Source organism: Plectropomus leopardus, chromosome 2 (genome assembly GCF_026936395.1).
Source record: "Plectropomus leopardus strain MGB_pleo_1.0 chromosome 2, ASM2693639v1, whole genome shotgun sequence".
In the NCBI taxonomy this organism is placed as follows: domain Eukaryota; kingdom Metazoa; phylum Chordata; class Actinopteri; order Perciformes; family Serranidae; genus Plectropomus; species Plectropomus leopardus.
In genome coordinates, this window is record NC_142177.1 from 34829837 (window position 1) to 34849875 (window position 20039).

The window sequence follows — 20039 nt, forward strand, 5'->3', positions numbered from 1 at the left end:
TGTAAAGGTCATTTTTTCCACCTTTTCAAAATTCACTCTTGTAAATGTCCCTCTGGCCCCTAAGCAAGACCACGTCCACGATTCTCCCTCTTAAATGCAGCACGAGACCAAAAACTTCTCTGCCTCCTCTTGCAAAATAATTTCACTGTAAGTAGACATGATGTCGGATGTGGATATCAGAATCAAAATCAGAATGCACTTTTATTGCCAAGTACATTCACATTTACAAGGAATTTTACTGTGTTACTATGGTGTTTTGGTGCAAAACAATTAACATAAAGGAAGAATAAAAATATTAAATTTAAATAGTATAAGAGCTAAAGGTATAGGAGCAATTTAAAAATATATAATGAATAAACAGAATATAAAGAACACAAAATGTGTGTACAAAAGGTGCAATTGAGCAAGTACAGATGTGAAGATGGTTTGGATATCTTGGTTATGAGAGCTAAAGCATATTATTCACTTTGTAACAATGCGCTTCATGTATTCATGTCCATTTTGATAGTCTCAACCGAAGCTTTGACATTTCCTGGCTGCTTCAAATGTGTCTTTAGACAGTTGCATGGTAGTCAAGGGCATAAATCTTTAACAGATGTGCCGAATCCACAAACATTCCCCAGCAACCTCCAGAGCTTTTCTCCTGTCCCTTTTTTTTATACAAAGCATGAATAGTAATATTTAATCGGCGTGCAGCAGCTTGGTGTAATTAATCATCCTTTCTGCTTGGGAGGAGAGAGGAGCACAGGAGGAAGGCAGGCGCGTTGACATACTGTGGCCAGGTAAGAGGAACTCAGTGATAGAGCTATTGTGCTCCTGCTGGCTGTGAAGGCTGCAAACCACTGCTGAGATGGTGTTAACCCCCCCCGGACTTGTGCGATGCCTGACTAAACATGGCATGCTATCGACCACATGGTGAAGTGGTATTTTCATATTTACAGCGGGTGTGAAAATTGGTAGAAATGTGAAGTTCTGTGAAAAGGGAAAGTGATTCGGTAACACTTTCTAGGAAGAACACATCTATAATGCAGAATGAAGGCATTCATAGTGAATTATAATGCATCCGTAATGCTTTATTGACGACATTCATTAACAAATATAGTGCTTACTGATCAGTCATAAAACATTACAGGCGTGACTTATAATGATTTATAAATGGCAAGTGTCTCATGGATGCTCTTGAATAGTAAAGCAGAGGCTGACTGATGGGCTTATAATGCATTACAAATACCTATACTCACCTATACACAAACAAAAATAAAGTGTAGTAATGGCTAGTGTGCTATAACAGTCGATGTAGTATCATTAATAATTGTATGTGATGACTAAAGTGAGGTACACATGATGCATTTATTAAAATTTATTAAATAACTGTTAGCGTTAAGTAAAGAGCAAAAATTTTCATGCATTTATCAGAATCTATGCTGCATCATAAGTGATTACAAACCATACACAAGTATACTTTGAAAATACGTTTAAAAGACTGAAATCTTTGTTTACTTTCCTAAACTCAACCTATGTAACTTTAGGTTAAGTTCATACCGTCATTTAAAAGCTGTATGTGCATTTTCATAATATATACAAACCATTGTATAAGGACACATTATAGAATTCAGACACAATAACAATGACAATACTAATTTATTGTATCCACAAGAATACACAATTAAAAAATATTATCTTGATAATAGCTTTTGTTAAATTTGTTTTGCATCTTAACTTCATTTTTGCTTAATTTTTCCATCATATTTGACCATACAACACACATTCTAAAAAGCAGAAGTGACAATTACACGTTCTCATTTTCCCAACAGACCACACACGGAGAATGGCCACAGGGAGCAATGCTTCAAAAACACAAACCTACAGGCATCAGTCTGAAAACAAAGCAACCTTGGAAGCACCTTACCGTTGTTACCTCTTCCATAAACCATCATGGTCCCATTCCGCAGGCCTGCAAACAGGAAGCGAGAGGAGTGCCTCAGGCACAGCACAGGGCAGCCCTCTGGGTTATGGAGGGTCAATAGGCATTGTGCTGCAGTGTCCACACTGCCGTAGACCAGAATGCTGGAAGAACAAAAGCAGCACAAGCCAACGTGATAAATGAGCGTCATTTGAAATGACAGAGTGCCTCGTTTTCATGCAGTTTGATTTAACAGTGCACTTTGGAGCAAAGCATTGTGTATGTGCAACCACTCTGTCTTTCTTGTGTTTGAAATGCCATCTGAACTTTGCTGCATCTTATTGTCTTCTTCAGAATGACAAATGCACGTTGCTGTTTGTTTCTCTGTCTGAGAAGAAAATGTTAAGTAGCATTGGAGATGACAGTCTTTCGAGTGCGCTAAAATGCTGAAATTGTCTTTTTTATTTCTCCGTACGTATTTTTTTCTTCTTCCCTGGACAGACACTTGCATGAAAAGAGAATGAGTCAGCAAAAAAAAGTGCTGACATATGATTCAAGCTCTTGTACAAATGTCTAAACACTACTGTAAATCAAAATTACAGAAAAGTGGTAACACAACGGCTAAATCTAAAATTCAGGAAAACTATCTGAAAAAGCAAACAAGCAATTTATTCAGGGTAACTATGACAGGCGACTGAGATTAAACCTATCCTCTGTTACACACTGAGGGGATCAGAAGGTTTATTGGATTTGAAAATGAAACTGTGATCTTAGCAGCAGTAGCAGTATTGACGCTGTGTTGGGGGGTATCAACTCTGATTTCTTGTTTTGATGAAATATTGACAAGGAAATCTATAATGTTAGATACTGCAGGAGATTGTAACAAAGGATAATGCAAAGGATATTATTTTACCATAGAAGATGTGGAGTATACTGAATAAACAACTGTGCACTTGAATTTATATTTATTGTTTCTATTTAACAACAAATCTTATTTCCAATTAATCAAATGCAATAACGTTGTTTTATATAACTTAAAAAGAAGCCTGTTTTTCTTCCCTCTCGTGTGTCTGTAGTTCTCTGTAAATAGGCATGGAGTATCCTAAAAAAATTAAAGAAAGATATTGGACTTTTTTTTTAGTGAGCATCCTTTTAAGTGAGAAACAAACAATGAGCAGTGAAATAACTGGAAAGATGCCATCTCCTCCTTGTGACAATATAAAAAGTAAAATAGGAAATCAATATAGGACTTTACGTTAGCGAGCTAAGTAGATTTTCAAGTCACTCATGCGTATATTCAACCCATTCACCAAAATAAATGTTGGCATTGTACATTTCTGCAAATGAAAAATGTCACATTTGTACGTTATTATGTAGCGGACACCTAAGAGCTTAATGTTTTTTTTTAGGCTTTGGCTGGATATACAGAAATGTCGTGGTTAAAAACAACCACTTTTTGTGGTTTTACAAATAACAGCAATGTCACAGTAAAAACAAAAAGTTGCTTTTTGTGGCAGGAAGCACAACAATGTTTCAGTAAAAACTGACTGCTTATTGTGGCACTATCCAGGCAAAAAAACACAGCAATGTTTCTGTAGAAGCCAACCACACTTCCTCGTATTTTCCCAACAGGAAACGTGGCAATATCTTGGAAAAAAACAAACCGCTTTTGGCACTTCCCACTGGACACAGCGTCATGTTGCTAAAATAAAAACAGACATTTGGTGGCTAAAAAAGCAGCTGAAAACTTGGCAATGACTCACTTAAAAAATGGCTGTTTTTTTTTTACTTGTTGGTTTTGAAAAGTGGTCCGCACCTTGGCAGGGGTCTAGACTGTCACGCTATACACGAGTCTCTCCACCTCCTCGTGAGTCAGCACATACTATGTCACTATATGAAACGTATAAAACATAAAAATGTAAAGTATTCGCGATTTGCACAAACATACCAACATTTTCTTCTGGTGTCTGGGCTGGGATATCATGACTATCCCAATACTGAAATGATAATATTGAATATGAAAATTGTGTAGCATCCCATCCCTTTATGTGATTAGTCTCGTACCGTCCATCGTCTAATCCAACACAAATGTTGGCGCCGATCCCCGAAGTGGCCTTGTGAACTCCAGCCTCCGCTTCGTCAGTCGGAGAAGGTTCTGGCACATATTCCAGGCATCGGACAGCAGAGCCTACCTGCAGGCTCTTCACAGTCCTCGGCATGGGCCTGTTGAGGGAAAATATCTCTATCTGCCCATGCGAACCTTCTCCTCCACCGGCCACCTGTAGGGAGAAAAAAACCTGGTTGAAAGAGGTCAAGACCCCATGTTAAGCTGCACCAATGGACTGAATCATAATGCCACGGGTAATAAACTATTCTGCTGAAACAGGAAAAAAAAAGAGATAGAAAGAGCAGAGAGCAGAGCCGGGCCAGCCTCCCTCAGATCATGCTTGCAATGTGCGTTCTCTGTCTTAATCAAATTGTAGAGGCCAGAGGATAATGTGTCTTTGGTTAAACATTCCCTACCTGTCAGCAATTTAGATTTCAAAAAAGTTCAAATCAATTATCCTTTCAGACCTTGTCGTTTGTAGTCCTCCCTTGCTTCTTTTTTTTTTTTTGCGAATATCACTTAGAATTTTAAACATATTATGTAATGGATTCACAATGTCATCTCTGGAACATCAAACAATTCTTATAACTCTGCGATCTTTTCATCAGCGGAGAACAGAGGGGCTCTCGTAAGTTTCTGAAAGGCTCTGAGTTGCTTATCAATGAGGGGTTTTTTTCTTATGAGTTTACAAGATCAAGTGACTGATCTATTGCTCCAGTCAGTTCATTATAAAAGGAAAATAAAATAATTTTCAATCCATTGAACTGACATTTGATATTAACGTGTCCAAGGTCACACTGAAGACACTGCTCTCTGTACCAGAATAAGTAACGCACAGAAAAACAAACTGAGCTTTTGAAAGCTGGGAGCATTCAGTGGCTTAATTTGGATCAAGTTTCTGTAGATGTCGGTCTCTTTTAGAAGAGGAGCTTGTTTGTTAGGTAGGTCCCTAACAAACAAGACAGCAACCTTAGATGTTTTTCAAAAAGGTCCACCAATCATACCATGCTTCCCAAGGCGATTCACACCCCGCGGGCTGAACGTCTGCCTCAATAGAAGCTTGATTTCCTATGTACCACATTTATATTGGCCTTTGTGTGAGCCTGTCAAAGCCAATGCAGAGGGAAGGAAGACAGCAGGAGCCCTCCAACCCATCTCTCATGCAATTCCAATTAACATGGCATTGCTCCCATTTCCAAACAATTAAAGTGTCGCTGTGGGTTTTCAATATGATTTTAGTCATTACTCCTAGGTTGCTTGTCCGGACGAAATACAATGTCCTTCTTGGAAAAAGAAGCACGGCTGCTTGCTGCTAGACGGCGCAGATTTATTCTCCGTATGCATCACATCGTGTGAATGTGACATGAGCTAAATATAGTCTTTAGCTCTTCTCCTCCACGCTCACCCTTATTTGCATGCAATCATTTGTTTGATTTGTATCAGCGTGCAGAATCTGGACAGGAGCGATCCTGTGGGCTCTTGAGAATGAGCCAGAACAAATAATGGTCTGTTGCACAGCGTGAAAAAAAAAAAAGATAGGGAGGACTTATCTTGCAGCGGAGGAGCCAAAAAAAAAGAAAAAAAAAACACACTACGGCTTCAAGTGACTCTGTGTAACCAGAGCTGGAGGCAAGGCCCCTCTCACCCAGACTCCTCCACAATTAATACATTCACCTGTCCTTCTGTGCCTCCCAAAACACTGCACACTGCACACACCACAGTAAACTGTTCCCGTCAATGAACACTGTCCCCCCTCCTCCCTCCGTTTCCCTTCGCCTGATATCCAGAGCAGATACTGTGTCCTGACAAAGTCATCACTACTTATTTAGAGAAATAGATATCTGGAGTCATGCCCTGGACAGATCCCTGCTCTCAGCTTGGGAGAAGCAAAAACTTCCCAAACAGTAAATGCTCTGCCAGCATTAATTAGATTGCTCTGGACGAAGTGAGGAAGCGTGGGAGAATAGTCATGATGGCACACTCTGCTCAATTGTATTTGCCACATTAAGAAGCCAAAACCATGGGTCACCAGATTGTTGATGTACTCTGAAAATGGATGCTTCTCAAGTTCCCATCGCTGACATTTGCTGTGAAAGTGTAGAAGAAGAGAAACCATAACAGCAGATTTAACAGGAGCTTTATCTAAAAATGAGATGTAGGTTGTTGGGGAAAGTGGGACAAGAAAGGTGAAGGCAAACAGGGAAACACTAGGGCATCAGGCTGATTAGACACAATGTCATTACTCTGATCAAAGCACACAGAAATCCCCATAGCCCATCTCACTTTAACATGATTAGTGTCATCCCTTATTTGACAAGCCTGCCAGGGAGGTAGAACCAACTGGAGGCGGAACGCTCAGCCACTAATTATTCTTGCTGGATCAGCAAGCCTTCACTATTATTTTTTAGCGGCTACCAGTTTGTTTTTGCTGTGACTACTTGCGCTGTACAGTAGGCTTGGGCAGCGTCAAGGTATTACAGTATATCAGGATATTTAGAAATCCTGAGAGTATGTTTTTTAATACTGCCATCCACACAGCTGCTCCTCTTTCTCTTAAAATCATTGTATGTAGTGCACAGCATGCACCACCAGAGCTCAGTCTCTGGTCTCTGCTGGTGAAACAGGCAGAAGTGCTGACAGACACCACAACACCCAGTGTTGGAGGGATAATTTACAGAGCTGTAAACAGCAGAGAGAGTAGGGGAATAAATGCATAAACATTGCATGCATTAAACATCTAAAAAGGAAAATTAAGGATTTATTTCCACCAAACAGGAGCTGGTAAGTGTTGTAACAGTGAACCTACTAACTTGTTACTAGAAAGGTAACCAAGACAGTGTGGGTGAGTTCTATTCTGTAACTTTTCTGTTTGACTAAAATGTGTTTTCTGATGAGATAAGGAGGCAATTAAGCCTTGTCAGTCTTCTGTGACTGAGGGAAAGTTGAATTCAAAAGCTGTACAGATATATTTCTCTGTTTAATAAGGAAAATCGGTGCAAGACTTACTTTTTTACTTTTATGAACTTTTTGTGGGTTTCTAATGAGTATTTATTAGTCTGAAAAGCTGAAAGTAAGCAGCACACTGAGACTGTCTGTCACGTAAGGAAGGTATGAAGGTAATATATATTACATAGCCAAGCTCACCGTACCGTATGTAACATTCTTTGTGCCTGAAGGGTAGATGTGCTTAGTGTTCAAGGAGCTACTTATCCTGTTTGCAAGGTTGGTCTCCAAAACCTCCAAAGAATGTTCTCCTAAGTTAAGTGACTTGAGAGTCCATTCAGTATGAAAAACTGTCAGCTGAAAATGTGGAACATTAAACCAAAAGTCCTCCAAGTTGGATTGAGCGTTAAACATCCTTGAAAACAGCATTCTCCATGAAGGAGCCAAAGTCCTTGGGGTCTCTACAGACAAACAAGCTACTGTGTATCAAAGTGTATCAAAATCTATTCAGAATATAAAATGTGACTGCCTCTAAATGCAATTATAATTCAATTCAAAGGTGCATTTTCATTGTTTACTGAGCATTGCTCCATTTCAGTTAACCTCAGTAAACATTTTTTTTTTGCAAAGATTCAGATTAAAAACTTTCTTCTTTTGGTACTTTCATACAAAGACACATTGCAGGGAGAGATTGGGTTCCAATCTGGCACATCAAAAAATGTGAACTTAAAATTTAACTTGAACTTAACCAGCTTTGAACATGATGCCCTGATGATTCGACTTTGGAATTGAAAACTTTTAACTTCCAAGTTTTCACATTAAATCCCCAAATAATTAAAAAAAACTACAACAAAAAGACAGAATTACTGCATTGCAGATCTACACCTCCACCAACCAAGTCAAGATGCAGGTTACATCCCTGTCCCCAGATTAACATGTAGCCACAACAGTAGATAGTGTTTCAAATATGGACGTGGCTGCAAAGAGGCTGCATATTCTAAAACATGGATGCTTCACACACATCTTCAACTCTTCCAGCAGCAAAAACTATCAATTCAATCAGCACATTCACAAGGGGGAAACCCAAGGTAAATGTCACCAAATATCTCCCCTTCTGTTCCTTAGATATGATGTGGAGTAATGGCCAGAAAAGTGTTCTTGAAGAACATTGTGATGTCAAGATGAAGTTAACCTTTGACCTACTGGATATAAAATGTGACCACTTTCTCATTATATAGAGATTTTGTGTGAATCTTTTGTCATAATTAGAGTATGAATTTTTGGAGTTAGAGCCAAAAGCATGTCTTTTGAGGTCACAGTGACCTTGACCATTGACCACCAAATTATAATCAAGTCATCCTGTACTCCGAATGGACTTTTTTTTTTTTTAAACCAAATTTGAAATAATTCTGTTGGGCATTGTTGAGATACTGCATTCACGAGACTGAGTGGGACAGACGGACAATCCAAGCACATAAAGCCTCTGGCCACAGCTATTGAAAGAGCTGAGGCATTATAAATATAACAGCTACATGTGGGAAATGGGCATTAGATGGTCACAGACATATTTAATGCCTATTAGGGACTTGGTCTAAGCCATGGGAAGGCATGCAGCCTGTGGCTCTTAAGAAAAATGACCAAAAATGACACTTATTAACCTGCCATCCCTCTATATTCCTAGAGTCCAGACCCAGACACCATCCTAATTGGACTCAAGACATACAACTGATAAATTATTGAGAATCATTCCATTTTGACAGAGCATTACTGCACTGAAAAAAATATAAACACAAGTCACAGATTTAAGTTAAAGATCTTAGAATGGTTTATGCTCTCAATAAGTAAACTCTCAAAATTATGTCACACATTTCTTAAAATCCACAAGAGTGAGCATGTCTCCTTTTCCACGTTAATTCATCCACCTGACAGGTGTGGCATAACAGGATGCTGATTAAGCAGCACCATAATCACACAGGTGTGCCTAATGATGGTGACAATAAAGGTTTGATCATACAACAACATTCAACAGATGTCACCAGTTTTGGAGGTGCATGCCATTGTCGTGCTGGCTGTAAGAATGTCCTCTAGAGCGGTTGTCGTGAACTGAATGTTCATTTCACTACCAAAAGAAATTTCCAGTATTGTTTTCTTTAATTTGGCAGTATATCCAACCGGCCTCACAATGGCAGAAAACGTGTAACCAAACCAGCTCAGGATCTCCACATCGAACGTCTTCACCTTAAAGATCTTTTGAGACCAAAAATTGTTTCTAGGTTGGTTTTTCTGCTGAGTTTGGGTTCAATTAGTTATTTGATGCTATAAAATATGGTGTGACAATATGATTAGCAGCTGTCCACATTAATCAGTGCGCGCATGATCAGCGGAGCTTCACGATTTGTTGGAAAGGTGTATGGGCAAGACCTTGAGTCCAAGAAGCGTGAGATGGCACCGCCTGTATATGGGATAATTTGGCGTCTTTTTTGTAAAGTGGGAGGAAGTGGTTGTCCATCTTTATATACAGTCTAAGGGGAGGAAAAAGTCCAGGGCATTTCTGTCATCTGTAATAGTTTGTGCTCCAGGAGAGGTTGAAGGTCAGAGCGGCCTTTGCTCCTTCAAACACTGAAATCACTGTACCCTCAATACCGACTGCACCATATGTCCTTTTCCAAACCAGAGTGAGCATCCAGCCCTCTTTAGAATAACACCACAAAAGCAGAAGTCTGAGACACTGAGCTGCAGTCTGTGTCCTGGAGGACCCACACTGGATTTAGCCACCTTTTAGGCTGAAAGAGGATTACCTGATAAATTGCCCACCTTCTCCAAAAAGGAGGGGGAACAAAAATTGAAACTTAAAGATTAATAGCGGATTCTCGGCATCATTTTTTTTCACCTGAATTTCCACTTTTTTCTAGATCCAGCTAAATTCCCACAAGTCCGGGGATTTCGATGTGATACTCTGGCGGCACAATTTGCCCCACTCATCATAAAACACTCTGTAGCAGTTACCCACCACTTGCCTTTATACTGTACTATATTAATTCACAGTTTCCTGGCGACGTTTTACAGAGAAAAATTGTGCATGTCGCATTCTTAGCCTTAAGATACCTTTACTCATTCTGTTTTTAATGAATGAGAGCAGAATTTAGAAAGGACGTTTAAACGGTCATGGTAATTGCGTTAAAGGCTAAAATTATCAGCAGCTGTAAAATATGCATTGTTTTGCTTTGGCATTGGTTTGAGGTTTTTGATGTGTCTGCCTGTGTGTCAATATGTGTGTAAGAAAACACATTACTTACCCAGAAGTAGCCTTGAGGTAAGGAGGTGCTCGCTGCAGAGAAACCCAACAACGCACAGTGAACAGGATTGTGGAGGGCAGCTTCGAGCTAAAAGAGACAAAATTAATATTGATTTAATACATATCATGGTTCAATACTGCAACCTTTTTTTTGTTCTTTTTGATGAAGTCTAAAAAGAAAAAAAAACCTCTATGTGACCTTAAAACTGGCACTGACTGCTGACTTTTCACAAGGATGTATGTGAAATTAAACTTCCTGCTATATAAAGTACCTCAACTCTGCTGTTCATGAGAACTTTGTCATTTCACATCAGCGTTGATGGATTTTCACCAGTATTATAAGCCATAAATGCAGGGTCCCCGCATTTTCATGGACACAATAACAAAAACTTTTTCATGACTTTTTAAAGATCCATAATAACATTTTCATGATAACATATAACACAAGCAGAATTATACAGTATACACTTTACTCCAAATGTTAATTACATTATTATACAGGCAGTCCCTTGACACAGAGCAATAGATTTACCTAAGTGGGAGAGTGACAGATGACAGATCAGTTGACACATTAAAAAAAGAAAAAATAAAGATAATCCTCTGTACCTTTCGAACTACTGTGCTCTAGGTTCCACGGGTGTGGAAATTTTGGGACTTATGACCCCATGTTAAACCACACTGTCACAGCATTCTTTTTCTTGCCTCACTTGCGTGGAATAATTAAAACACATCATGTTCAAACTTTGATTATACATCATTCAAACTAGCTGGCATACGTGAAGGTAGAGACAGAATGGGGGGAGAAAATTAAGAAATGTATTTGTGGTAAAAAAAAAAAAAAAAAGTCATGCATTGATGCTAAGCAGAGCAGAGCTATGTTACGCCAATAACTACAGAATTTTCATTACATGCAACACAATTCCATGACTTTTCCAAAAATTTCCAGGACTTTTCCAGACCTGGTAAAAGATACTGTGGCATTCTATGATATTTTTTCAGGTTTTCCATGACCGTGGGGCCTCTTTAAATCTAAGTGTACGGAAACTAGGGTGGGTACCCTTCATATTTGAACCAATACTGTTACAAGTACTCAATGGTACATTTTGTTTTTTCTGTACTTTCCGTTCTCTGTATTAAGAAATATTTCATTTTTTGAACAAGTTGTGGTGGACTAAAACACAATTCTGCTCCTCTGGTTTTATCTGGTATGTCTGCTCATCTAGCAGGGATACTAGGCTATTATTAAAATAATACAGAAGAGAAAATAGACCAGAAGCCTCAACTATTGCAACTGATTGGCACTGCAGCAATAGTTTTGACTAGGTGAGAAGCTGATAGAGTGGCAGTGAAGCTCCCTGGCGGGCTTCTCAGTTTCACGCCGCTTCGGCCTCCTCTCTGAAGGTTAGTCAGGCAGCTCTGCACTGTGGCGGAGATACCGACAACTGGCAGCGTGATCACACGTGAATCATTATTCCGTAAAATCAGCGTAATTTGGCCAGTATCCTCAAAAGAACCAAGTTCGGTAACCAATCTTAATGGAAACACTGGTTGTGACTCACTAAACACAACACACTGAAACACCAAAAACAATGCTTGACATTTCAGTTATTATTGGAGGTGCATTGGGGTTTTGGCCTTGTTTTAGCTTCCATTACATAATTCTTATTTTTATACCATTAGATTTGTTATCATGCCTAGTTTTGCTGTTACTTTTTTGCTGTCCGCCTACAAGGGTCCTGAACATGCACCGTAACTCCTGAACCAAGACATCAGTCTATCTATTATCAATAAAAAAGCCAACATTTGTGAGAGTGAAAAAAAATCAATAATCCTTCGACATAAAGCAGATTTGTTTGCCTGAAATGGAGTGATGGAGCTTGACATTTACAGTGTAGTGTGTGTGTCGTGTGGCTGATGCATCTAACCCCCCGTGGTGAAAGCTGCTTTTCCAACCAGCAGTCTGTCTGGTAGGAAATGATTATTATTTTGGTGTATGACCGCTAAGGGTGGGCCATGTGACAGACGGAACAGCTAATTGTGTGTTGCTGGGGTCGGTGAGGGGGGTTGGGACCCGGTGAGTGTGCGGGATTGGGAGGGGGAGGAGGGAGCGAGGAGAGGGTCAGCGATGAGCACCGCACGTCTTTAACTGTCGTCCTCCACGGCAGCAAGCATCAATCACAGGTAATTTATAGCCTCTCCTGGCCAGGACCCTCCCCCTTTTTCTCTCTTGTTTGTAAACACTAAAAAAAAAAAAAAAAAAAAAAATCTGGCCAGATTGCTGCTATCCCCATCTGCACTGCGAGGCTACCCCCCCACCCCCCACCATGTCTGTCTCGATCTATTCAAATTCACGACGCAGATGCATGGCTCATCCTCTCTATCAATCTCTCAGTCCCACTTTCCCATTTCTCATTCCCATCTTTTACTCTTTTTTCATGCCTGCTTTTTCCTCTGTCTCTGTCTTTTTTTCTCCCTCTCCCCCTTCTGCTAGTCCGCTGTCAAGTGCAATGAAATGTTTTTTTGATAGGTAATTAAGCGGCCGCCATAATAGTGTCCATATGGAAGCCCTGTGGTTAAGAAGCAGAGAGCGGCGGTGGACCAGAGGGACCGAAGCACTATAATGACCGGTACTGGTAGTTCGATGGTGGTTGGATTTTATCAGTCACCTGAGACTGGCAAGCATTGTAGGCCAATCTTCTCAGACCTAGATTGCTTTGTATGTTAGCACTCTCTAGAGTCTGTCTGGAAATACTAGTGGGATTCCTCCACTCCGTCAGAACAGCCCATCACAACTTCATAAGGTATTCAAAGGCAGGAATGTGCATTTCAGACAGAGAGCTGATATTTAAATGAAGGGGCTCATCCTTTATAAGATATCCACCATTTGAAAAAATTGAATCCTCTTGTAAAATAATTGTGGTTATAAAGAGGAAATCTCATTTTGTAATATTGTTCTAGCAATGAGCTGCTGGCCCATTTACAGCCAATTCCTGAACATTACATTACAATTTGGGATGCATGTATGGGGATGCAGCGAAAATATGCTTGGTTTCACATGTCGGTCTTTCGGTTAATTTTGCTACTCTTCACTTTGATGCACTGCAAACCAACTGATTCTGTTTGGAGGTAGCCGCACTGCTCATTTGGTGATTACTAGGGGTCGACCGACATTGTTTTTTCAGGGCCCATAGTGATACCAATTATTAGAAGTTAATGTGACCAATATGCATTTACAATAAAAATGAAAAATGTTTTCTGGTTAAATAAAGGTTATACAAAAGAAAACTATTTTATCACCATTAGTTCTGTTAGCAACATTAGCAGTGTGAGCATAGCTAGTGGTCACTGTACAGCACTTTACTAGTCGTTCAACCACTCAAAGAGCTTTCACACTACGAGTCACATTCAACCATTAACGTACACATTTGTGGCCGAGGATACCGTACCAGGTGCTATATGCTACCCAGTTTATTGTTATTCCATCAATGGATGACTTGCTCTACCACCTGAGCCACAGCCACCCTGTGTATGCTAACATAGTTAACAATAAAGCGGTTTGTGGTTATAATGAAGCCATTTACTCAATGAGTATTCCTGGTAGGAGAGCACAGGGTGGCCACCATTTTTCCGTCCCGTCACTGATGCACGATGCAACCAGCTATCTCCCACCAACCCGGGTGCTGTACAGTGCAGAGCAGCTAAGGTTTATGTTAGCTAACCAGTGGAGACTGGGGGTTGGGAACTTTCTGAACAGAAAATTAAAAACAAGACATTTACATTAAAAAACATTAAAACTTCACTTCTTCTAAATGGTTTAGTGCTTTGAAATACAGAGCTAAAGCTCACCAAGTCAACAAAGTGCTGGACTAAAAGGGGAGGCCTCTTATATTTAACATCAATTTGCTTTATTTTCTTAAAAATTAACTGGTTAGTTAAAAGTTTATGGGAGCAGGCAATCAAAAGCAAAATTAACTGAAACCGACATCCCTAGTGTTATTTAAATCTAAAAGGCTTAAATAACATTAAACATGTTTTTTTATATTATCATTTTGGAATAATACATCTGAACAAGCAACATTTTATGAGAACGGTTCACTGGGCTTCATGTACACAAGGATACTGAGACGAGGAAAGATTGTGTTCACATTAAAGTGTAGACAGTGGCTATGATCAATACAGTAAACCATTGGTCCACTTATTGAACTTCTTTAAACAGCCACTGGGAAGAGACTAGCTGAACATAACAGCAAAGCCTGTGTGGATCATTTCCACCTGTGAATGTGCAAATTATTTCACCATACACAAAGGAAAAGCGGTCTTCAGCTATGACCATCTCTGTGGCGATCCAAATGCTAATAAGGTATCACCGAGGCACCATTTAAAAATCAATGAGATCCAAGCTTTCTCCAAGTCAATTGTCTGTCTTGTTTATAGCACTCTGTGTGTGAGAGTGTGTGTGTGTAGCTGTAGGTGTGAAGTAGAGAAGCTCAAGCTATTCCCAGGTGTGGAGGAAGGATGAGAGAGGAAGGTGAGCCTGTAAGCCGGCTGAGGGAGGTTTGATGGAGGACTTCGGGGAGCGTGGGTAGGAAAAGGGAGGAAACGGGCAGGTGAGCTAATTAAAGCGAGATTTGTTGATGTGATGAGAGGGCGGCCTCCCAGCTGCTGGTTACCAATGACCCAATGGTCGACAGAGAGTCCGCCCCACCCATTACCCCAAGAGGGCGCCAGCCCATATGCTGGATCCAGGTGGCAATGGTTAGCAGAGGCACATGCATTGCTTTCCTGGAAGATAAATGTAAAACGTGTGTAATTACACCCATTCCTGCAGGACAGAATGGATGGGACCATTTATTGTGACTGTCTTTTATCTACTGCAAACATTTTCTGCCTAGTTACACACACCCACAGCTTTTGGCTCTGTGTGTCAACAAATGGAAGAAGCGGCAGTTATTGGTAGTGGTCTAATATGACAGGGAGGGTTTTAATGATTCATGCTTTCGGCTGTCAGACTGTCAGAGCGGTGTCCCCTTGGTAAGAGTGACTTTCCCAAATCCAATTAATGTTGTTTTACTTCCCAAGGCTACTCAGGTGCACTGATTTTCCTTACAGCAATATTCCTCAGTAAGCACTGTGAAATCTGCTCTCAAATGCATGGGGGGATTTACCACACATCAGATTTGTGACAACTGCAATTCCAAAAAGGGCTCATGCATCACATCCACCAGGGGCCCACAATGTTATCAATGACAAGACACACTGCAGCCAGCATTGCATTGTTTGGCCTCCACCGTGCTTATGTAATTGATTCTCTTTATTGGAAAGAGTCCTCTATAGTCACTTATGAAATACTGTATTAAGTGAAAATACTGAGCACACATTTCTGCCCCGTTCAAATGAAAAAAATGAGTCTGCAAATGCTCTATATTGCACCGTATAGTCTGCTGGAAATCAAATAACAAATATTATCTCCATAAACGGCATGCGGACAGAGTTCTGGGTGCTGTATATTAGACCCAGGGAAAGAAATATGGCTGTATTTTTTTTGTAATTCCATAGTCACAGTGCCTTCCCCCAATTCCACATACCAACAATCTTTTACACGCACTAACAAGCACTAATAGAAAACTTCCACTGTTTATTAACTGGTAATTGACTGGTGCTGGCGCTCCCTCCCCACTGCAACCCCACCGCCTAAGGCTACAGGCAGGACAGCCGCAGAGTGAATTGCCAGTCAACCTGAAATTACTTACATCCAGAGCACTGCTACAGGTAATGCACACTAAACAAGCCCGCAACATGAGAAGCTTGCAAAGTTGCTGCTCGGGTTAACAGGAAGGCTGATGGAGAATGGCATTTCAGCATTGATTTCTTCATGAAATATCAAAGGATGCTGAGTTTGTTAATCATGTTTTTTCTTGATTTGACCTTTCATGTCAACATAAGTTGTATGTCCGCTCAGCACCTTTTGTGCACTAAAACTTGTTCTGCAGCCGGTCCTAATTGAGTGACAGATTTCTGACCATTACACTAAAATTCCCTTCAATCTGCTAATAGACTATATCCATTTGGATGATACTACTAGACACAGAAGAAGGAAGGTGTGACCTTTCCTACTTTCCTTCTTTGATTGTTTTTTACTCCTGTGCCAGAGGAGGCAAGCAAGCAAGGACCTAAAATAATGCAAAAGTTGTACTTTTAATAAAAGGAGAATGGTAAAAATGTTGTCAAGAAATATCCATGTGATTTTTCTTTAAAAAAAGGAAAAACTGAAAAACAGATGGTGAAATTTGAATGAGCAAAAGAAAGTGACGTTTAGCAACTGTTCAATGAGTGTGACTGACCAGTGAAACTGAGAAGTGAGAGAATCACCAGATTTCATCTGTGCAGGGTGACAGCATCTACAAAAGCATTTGATTAAGAGAGAAAAAAATGCCGTTTGTCTGAACGAATGAGATTATTATCCCAGAATTATCAGAAAACCTTTTATGAAAACAAAGACATAGATAAGTCACTGAAACATAGTTTAATTTGGAATTAAGGTCTCATGTTCCCTTTCATCAGTCAGTTGAACTGACCCTTTATTACTGATAATTTGAAGCAGAATATTGTATTTTACAAAAGCTGTAATGTCTTACTTTGAGAAAAAATATCTGCTGTTCCTCTGAACAATAGTTGACTTTTTTTCATGAAAACTTTTTTATCATTCGGGGATAATAATCATATTTTGCAGAAAAACAGGAGATTTTTTTTCCTAAGAGAATGCATTATGCCTTTGGTGGCAAACCACATTATTCTGAGTCAATTCACCAAGAACACAGGGTCAACTCACCTGGCTCTGAAATAAAGGCAAGTATGCTAAAAATTAGTCCTTAATTGCAGGCTTAACTATATTCCAATGACGCATATTTGCTTTTATTGCTCAACAATTTACTTTTGCCCTGAAGAAGAGAGCAAAAGGTTTCTCTAAAAGTATGAGGTAAACTGACATGACTCCCGCTGTGTCTGAAATCACTCCTTCATCCAGTCAAAAAGGACTAAATAAGGATTTCGGACACTTGCATCATCATTGTTTCATCAACAGGTATAATGTTGCATAAAGGTCATTTTTGATATCCATCACAGCCAAAGCATTCAATTGTGGGTTTTTACAAAAAAAAAAAAAATAGAACAAATGTGTGACAACTTTTTTTTTGTTCCACTGAGGGTGCTTCTAGGGCACAGTACAATGTACACACTTTGGATGATTAGTGCACTCAAATAATTGGGATGCAAATAGGGCATGATGTTGGATTACTTGAGTTTACAACAAACAAACCATGATTCTATTTTCCTTTTATTCACAACGGTTTGGGTTTCTGCAAAGTGAATACATTGGAACTTTGCAATTCTTCACAATTCAACAACACTGCTGTTGGAAAAGATCATGATTTGACTTAAAATACCAAATGTTGATGGCACAACCAATGCTGAAAAAGTGTATCTTAAAAAAACATTCACTTTGGGTGACAATCTTGGCTGGAAATGCAGCTGATGTCTTGCTAAATTTAAAACAAAAACCAACAACAACAAAGAAAATAAAAAAGGTTTTGTTTGTTGGTCTTTAACATTGGTCGCAACGCCATCAACTATCCCCTTCATCTTCTGATGATATGCTTTGCATGAAATGTAAAAATGTAACATCTTTGTGGTTTGCAAAAATGTACAATTCAAACATTTTCTTCTGGCGATTGGATAGACATACTGACATATTATATTTATAAACTGTCATTCTTTTAACTAAAATAAGAAAAAGAAAAATTCAAACAGAACTATGCCAGTTGAATCGGATGTGGCAGTTCAATACAAGGATTTTCCGATTCGTTTTGTTTTCCATACAAAGTTCTAAAGTCTGAACTGGCTCCATGGTACATTCAGTGTGATAGCGGGAATCATGTCATATAGTAAACGAGCTAACAGCGCTAACTACAGATCACAAATGCACAACATTTTTTGCCGACACTAGATATCAACAGAAGCCAGAAACTGTATCATATTGACTTTTTATGAGCTGTAAATTCACCACTTCTTCACCCTACGGTGAAATCTCTCTCTTCCTCTGTGCTGCTGTGCTCACTCCGCAGCAAAATCTGGGACCAAACATCCCCAGGAGTACACTGCAAAGAAACTTGACAACTTGAAGCAATCTCAGTCAATTGAGGGTCTCTGACTGATAATTCGAGCCTTTGACTTTCAATGGACAGCCCTACTTAGCTGCCAGTTTATTTGGTACACCAAGCTAAAAAAGTGCAATTTGAAACAACGATCCTGAAATAAGGCCCTCGATTTAGAGTGTTGTTGATACAGTCTCGCCATTTGGGAGGCAGCAATTTGTGATGCAGCAATTTGTAATGCTGCTGAGTTATATTCTGTTATACTGACAGGTGCTATGTTTATTCTGGCCGTCCCATTTATACTAATGAGGGTAAGCTAAATAACAGAGACGGCTCTCTGTGTAATGTAATACAACAGCATCACAAACTGCATCCTTTAAATGATCATACAGCTGAGTGTATATACAGTGTACAATATGCTACATAAGCCCTTTTACACACACAATGTTTGTGGACACACAATGTACGGGGACAGCAAAATGTTGTTTGCTCATTATCTGTTTTCCAATACATCATACCCTCATAATGAACCTAATACAAAAGGACAACAGGATCAAAGTTGGAACTTGCTTTTCATGTTATGATTTCATGAGCTCGATGTCACCCTGTGATTTAAATTCCACCAGCATCTACACGCAGAGATCAAAGGGCCAACCACCTGCTGTGCTCGCAGGCCTGCGTTATGTTCAGAATATTCAAAGTCATTTGAAGACAATAAGATTAAACCATCTGCACGACAGGGCTGAGTAGACAGTCTGACTTTTAACTCTTGATAGGCCTCTATCAGGTCCTTTAGAGGTGGTTAGGACTTGCGGCATCAGCTTATTATTAAAACCGGCTCAGGACATTTCCCTCAATTTAATAACCACTGTCTGTACAGTAACGATTCCCTGTCTCCCCTGGCTGTGCCACAGATCATATCAGCAATAAGTGGAATGAAGTTGGAGAGTGGTTTTGCATATCGCTGCTCAGAGCCACAGCCTGACATTGGTAGGACATCACAAACTCATATTCATGACTCGACTGAGATTTTCTTCCTCGTGTCCTTCACCGCTCCTAGCTGTACGATTGCAACACGCCCAACAAATGTGATGCAAATTCGCTGTGTCGCTATGCCCCCTCTTCACACACACACTAAAACACACACACACACACACGTATCCACACACCCACACCGCTGACTCCTGCGGCCATGGCAGTTCCAACTCTGGATGAAAGCAGCGTACTGCCCCTGCATTAATGGGTTCAAAAGAGGACTACGGGCCAAAACTTCTCTGTGTAGTCAATCACTTCCTCCATCTTCACTTCCCTTTTGCCAGAGACAGGAGACATCCGCGCAGGGCTCAGACAAGCTTTGGATGAGCGATCTTTACCCACCTCAAAGACAGAAACTGACACAACTGTTTGTCAACATGGGGTACTAGATGAAACCCTGGGCACAAGAGTGGAAAAGGCTTTCTATAATCCTTAATATCAGATGGCAGGAAACGCAGAACAAAGGCAGCTCTGGTGCCAGCTCAGTCCTAGCCATGTGGTGTTTGCAGCTACTTATGCCAAGGAAGCTCTGCACATCAAGGAGCACCTCCCAAATTTGAATCTGCCCCTTACAATCCTTGGCTCCCAATTCTGTGGTGGCCTGTT

General features: G+C 40.0%; 1 protein-coding gene across 2 annotated transcripts in view; it reads right to left on the reverse strand.

Annotated features, from left to right (window-relative positions):
- Positions 1-20039, reverse strand: part of arhgef10la (Rho guanine nucleotide exchange factor 10 like a) — a 156471-nt gene that overhangs the window by 25445 nt on the left and 110987 nt on the right. For both annotated transcript variants that reach the window (XM_088069371.1, XM_088069367.1), the window contains 3 exons: positions 10250-10336; positions 3968-4182; positions 1910-2067 (listed from right to left, as the gene is read on the reverse strand). In XM_088069371.1, the coding sequence (XP_087925497.1) occupies positions 1910-2067; positions 3968-4182; positions 10250-10336 (460 nt within the window). The remainder of the gene's footprint in view (positions 1-1909; positions 2068-3967; positions 4183-10249; positions 10337-20039) is intronic.